Here is a 5968-nt window from a genome sequence, read left to right on the forward strand (position 1 = left end):
ATGGAAAATTCTACTTCAACAAATACAAGGGAACCAAAAAAGGAAGGTTTCCAATCCTTTGATTCTTCTTCAATTATCTTTAAGTTTTTTGATGATAACTTCTCTTTTAAACTAATTGCCAAACCAATATTCGTTCTTCTCTTTTAAACTAATTGCCAAACCAATATTACGTTGCCAAGCACAATCAATCGATCTAGTTGATTCCCTCCTCCACCAGCTGGATTTTCTTCCATCACCTTTAGTATACTGATATTCAATCTTCATAACATGAAGAATTAGTTTATCTTAAAAACTGCTTAAGCAAATTCATTTTATCTCGTTCTTCTGAAAAGCTATTGATTTGCCAACAAACCACTTAGCCAAACAAATATCATCTTTCCAACAAACCAGTTAGCCAAACAGATCTTACAAAGGCCCAAATCAAATTTAAGTTTAAGGGCCACCACAATTCAAATCCACTATAGAAAAACTATAACAAACCCAGATTTCAGCAAAAGATTCCAACATCTCTCACTACATTATAAGAATTTTACTGAAATAAATTTACTTAAATCCAATTACTCAACATTGAACGTAGCTTTTGAATACCAAAGATCTCAAAAGATAAATAAACATAACAGTAAAGATGTGATCATAAAAGCAGATGTCATCATAAAAGGAAAACCTGAAGGCGAACTGTATGTACTTTGAAAAATAGAGTTTGCAGGATGTATTAAGAAGAATAAGCTGAGTTACAAACCATAATGCAGAGTTCTTATATTTCTTATCATTTCACTATGTATATGATACCTGCATCACATTGACTTCAAAGAGTTCCAGTTGAGACCTTTTTCCTCAATTAGATTGATAGATACATTACTTAAATTAGGAAGTTTCCAGATCAGATGAAGAGCTTGCATATTCTCACTTACACAAAGAAAGTGAACAATGTTTATTGATGTAATAATGGTTCCATGGTCACTACATGAACCTATACAGAACCAATATTCAAAACCATACACATATTTTGAAAGAAAACCACAATTTAAACAAACAACTTTTTATCACATAACATATACTACAAATACACTAAACATCGCATCATTTCTTTCTTACGACCCCCTCTTCATCCAAGCGTCCCACATCGTTGAAGGTCTGCGCTGCCATCTGATCCGCTGCTTTAAGTGTTTCCGCCATTGCCCCTGGTCGACTTTCTTCCACTTTCATCACCACCTTATTATTATCTCCTCGTCCCTCAGAAAAATCTTTGAACCCTTTATCATGTAGCCTTAGCTCCTCCATTTTCCTCCTTGCATCTGCATCTCCACCTCTCACATTCTCCTGTGTCACATCCGGATAATTTACTCACATATACACAATGCTTCCATTCTTAAACTCATTTTTATCCTTAAAATTTTTTACCACATTTAAAGAAAAGAAGACCAAAACTACAGTAAAACATGAACAGATTCTAAGACATGTTAGGCTCAAGAAATTTAAAAGTAAGAGTGAGAGTGAGACCTTGTTGGTTCTCTCCCAAGCCCTTTCCGCAGCCTTGTCCTTCATCTCAAGAGCCTTATACCTCGCAGCATCAGTTGTTTCTGAAGTCTTGTTCTTTGCTGCCTCTGCACTTTGTGCAGCCTTGTCTTTCATCTCCACAGCCTTATTCTTCGCTGCCTCATTCGTTTCAGCAGTCTTGTTCTTCGCTGCCTCAGCAGTTTCTGCAGTCTTGTTCTTCGCTGCCTCAGCAGTTTCTGCAGCCTTGTCCTTCATCTCCCTTCCCTTGTTCTTTGCTGCCTCAGTCGTTTCAGCAGTCTTGTTCTTCGCTGCATCAGCAGTTTCTGCAGTCTTGTTCTTCGCTGCATCAGCAGTTTCTGCAGTCTTGTTCTTTGCTGCCTCCGCAGTTTCTGAAGCCTTGTTCTTTGCTGCCTCCGCAGTTTCTGCAGCCTTGTCCTTCATCTCCCTACCCTTGTTCTTAGCTGCCTCAGCCGTCTCGGCAGTCTTGTTCTTCGCTGCATCAGCAGTCTCGGCAGCCTTGTTCTTGGCCGTCTCTGCCGTCGCCGCAGCCTTGTTCTTTGCGACCTCGGCGGATTCCGAGAGCTTCTCTTTGGTTTCCTCTTTCTTGCCGCTCAAGTATTCCACAGCCCTCTTAGCAGCATCCGCAGCAGAATCCTTCAGCTCCCCAAGCTTCTCCATAGCACTGTCTTTCCCTTCTTTCGTCTTCTCCACAGTGTAGTCCTTGTACTCTCCCATCTTATTCACCGTAGCATCTTTTCCTTCCTTCGCCTTCTCAGCAGCGTAATCCTTATACTCCCCACCCTTCTCCATAGTCTTGTCCTTCGCTTCCTTCGCCTTCTGAGAAGCATAATCTGTGTACTCTCCAGCTTTTTCCATTGCTGCATCCTTTGTTTCCTTCGCCTTCTGGGCAGCATAATCTGCGTATTCACCAGCCTTGGAACCGGTTTCGTCCGTGGCTAAAGAATCGTAGATCCCAGGATTCTTGGATACTGATATGTCTCTCACTTCCCCAGCAGTCTCGTCATCGGGTTGGATATTAACATCATGAATCACCTCTGTGGTGTGTGCTTTCGCAGGAACTGATTCTTTCTTCCCAGCCACAGCCTCTTGCACCGCCTTTAACATGGACCCTATCACACCACGCTTTTCTTGATCTTGATCGTGTTGCTGATCCACAACACTGACTTCATCCACAACGCCCACATCATCACGCGCTCTCTCTCTGTTGGCTTGTTCAAGCTCTTTGGAAGCAATTTTCGAAGCTGCCTCAGCTCGATCCTGATGTTGCCCCGATGCCATTTAAAATCTGTTATTTTTTTCTCTCACACTGTTTTCACTACTTTGTGGTGGAAGTTTGATCTGTGTATATAAGATATGATATAGAAATGTTGAGGAATGGAAGCAGGATTTGATGGTTTATATATGAGTGAATGGAAAAGGAAAGAAGAAGGTAAAGTGACACGTGGGAGCAAAGAAGAGCAAGGCGGACATGTGGGTGCAGGCATGGTTGCAAAGTGACACGTTAGCATGAGATTGTTCTTGGTGGTGACATCTAACGTTAGGTAAAAGATATATATTACATATGATATGCATGCATTGGGATTAACCTAGATATTGAGGATTAGTAGGTTGTTCGGTCGCACAGAAACCTGACATTGTCTGATGAAGGTGCTTAGTATTATCTCAATCGTGGCATCATGTTAGGGGAAGGAGTAACCAAATCGAAGAGTCAAAAGATTGTATACAGATTCTTGTTTAATTCTGCATTGGAATGGAGTGGTGAAATATCTAATACCACTATTTTATTTTATTTTATGTCTCTTTTTCCTTCTTTTTCTTTGTTACATCGTAACACTTGCGTTCTTTTTATCTCTACCAGTTATTTATACAGTAATCACAATAGGAATATCATATGTGAACAATTTTATTGATGGTAAAAAAAGTTGTCAAACAACATTTTGTTTTAGAATATTATATGTCTCTGTCCATTTATTTGTTAATATAGGTATTTTCTAATTATAGAATAAACAAAAAATATAACTATGATGAGATAATTTTCTTTTCTGAAATGTTAAACGTCGAATTACACTTCACATACCCTATCTATATCTAGAGATTGAATATCAAAAAATTAATTTTTAGTTATAGCTCAGGGACTCATTCATGAAAAAGAAATTACAGAAAACTATGTTCTTTCTTATTCCAGAAAATTAACTTAGTTACAGTAAACTATTTTATACTATAAAAACTGAACTACTTTTATAAAAACTGAATTGTACTCTTTTTTTTTCTCAGTTTGAAAAACTCAAACTTTTTCTATTAAGAGTTTAGTTAACTATTTTAAACTCTGAACTATATTTTAGTTTGGTTTGAAACTTTTACTTGCTTGCTTCGTTCTTTTTTTATCTTTCGGCAACATAAAAAAATAAAAAATAAAGAAATAAAAACACATGCCCTCCCAATTATCTTTTAGATTATATATATATATATATATATATATATATATATATATATTGTACCCGGTAGTAGCTAATACGTAAGGCTTGTGTTTGTGTTATCTTTCTTCACTATGTTTTATATTGTGGATTGGTTGTCTTGGTTAACAATTTGTAGTAAAATTTGAATTATTAATTTATATTTTTTTCTTCAGTATTTTTTTAGTTGCAAATATCAACACTATCGTGACAATCAAATCATTGAAGTTGGAGAAAATTGGTGTTTACATGTAATTAGTACATGTTTATAGGTTCTCCTATGGTGATATACATGCTTATAAGCACTGATAGGATATATATGGTATAGTTGTATACATTATCTTATAAAGCAATGTCATGTCATGACATGTACTAGATGACTTAACGATTATATTTTGAAGTATTATTATCAATAATTTTTATTTATATTATTGAACATTGCTTTAGACATTTGTCATATTTTTCTTAATATTTTATATATTTTTGTATATAATAGAACGGATACATAATAAAAACAATTTATATTTTCTTTTGAAAAATTTTATCTATTTTTTAAAGTATTTTATTCTAAAATTAATTATTTTTTTTTAAAAATTAGACTAATAGATAGTGCATATTTAAAAAAACGCTATCTATTGTCCGCCAACAATAGATAACGTTTATTTAAAAAAGCGCTATCTGTTGTTAGCTACCAAGATATAGCGTTTATTTAAAAAAACGTTATCTATTGGTGGCTGACAATAGATAGTGTTTTTTTAGAAGCGCTATCTATTAATAGATAATGCGCAAATAGATAGCGCTTAAAAAGCGTTATCTATTAATAAAAAAAGTGCTATCTATGCACTTTTTTGTACTAGTGAGTTCTCAATAGTCAACTTATCTCGAACAACAATAAGGAATCCCTTTCTTTGATTACATTCTGATATTGAGTAACGGCTTTTTGAAGATCCAATTTCAAATCATCATATTGGATCGTTTGAGTTGGCGATTATCATCCTGAGCTTAAGTCAAAGCGATTGTTTCTTTTTCCTTACTTTCCTCCGCAGCTTTCAAGGCCTCTTCAAGATGACGGGATAACTCAGTCTTTTCTTTTTGAGCAATTTTTAGCTCCTGACGAACAATGTCTAATTCTTCCGCCAGTAAAGATTTGGTGGAACCGACAGCATAGTTCATACAAATACTAGCTCGGGCGTTGAGCTCGTAGGCCATGTCTAAAGCTTCACCTGGAGTCATTCCTTTGAAAGGAATCTTTTCTTCAGGAGTAAGGTTATATTGTAGTTGCTCGACAACATGTACATGTAGATTAAGAGGACCGGAGAGTAAAGGGCCGGTGATCTTCCTCTTTTTGTTTGACGATGCCGTGTTGTTTTGGGGTAACTTCCTTTTATTGTCACCCTTCACAAATGCCCATTTATATCCTTTCACTAGAGGGGGAGGGTTTATCTCGGACCATTCGAGCGAGTTGTTGACATTGAACTCTATTTCGTTATTGTTGTTTTCCGATTGACCATCGTTACCATCTGACCCTAAAATAGAAGACACCTGCCGACGATGACGACTCTACTACATCATCAGTGTACCCCTGATGAGTGTCGCCGCCCAATCAAATTTGATGTGCAGTTTAAAGTGCAGTATAACTAGGGAATGACCCCTAGGTCGTCTCCCAAGGACCAATTTTGCAGTTCAGAGTCAAGTCTAACACGAAAGGGGGGGTTTTGAAAAGGTTTTGCAAAAATTAAAGGACTCAATAAAGACATAGAGGCAAGCAAACTAATTTAACTATCATGGTAATAAATCTAACACTCTTAAAAAAAAAACTTAAACCACATTCAAACAAAACAAAATAAAATTCTAGCCACTAACACCATAACCACACAACTATCTAACTCAATTAAATTAATTTAAATGCAAAACTAAATTAAAGAAATGTAAAACAATTCAACCTACTATTTAAACTAAATTAAACAAAAGAAATAACAACATTATTTTTCCTATCA

The 5968-nt window shown here is 36.0% G+C and overlaps 1 protein-coding gene across 1 annotated transcript; it reads right to left on the reverse strand.

Annotated features, from left to right (window-relative positions):
* Positions 1 to 893: 893 nt before the first annotated feature.
* Positions 894 to 2891, reverse strand: LOC106769819 (late embryogenesis abundant protein At3g53040). Its single transcript, XM_014655592.2, has 2 exons — positions 1501 to 2891; positions 894 to 1320 (listed from the first exon to the last, which is right to left on the reverse strand). The coding sequence occupies exons 1-2, from the start codon at positions 2794 to 2796 to the stop codon at positions 1081 to 1083; spliced, it is 1536 nt and encodes a 511-aa protein (XP_014511078.1). The 5' UTR covers positions 2797 to 2891; the 3' UTR covers positions 894 to 1080.
* Positions 2892 to 5968: the final 3077 nt, after the last annotated feature.

The sequence above is a fragment of the Vigna radiata genome, chromosome 8 (genome assembly GCF_000741045.1).
Source record: "Vigna radiata var. radiata cultivar VC1973A chromosome 8, Vradiata_ver6, whole genome shotgun sequence".
Classification (NCBI taxonomy): Eukaryota; Viridiplantae; Streptophyta; class Magnoliopsida; order Fabales; family Fabaceae; genus Vigna; species Vigna radiata.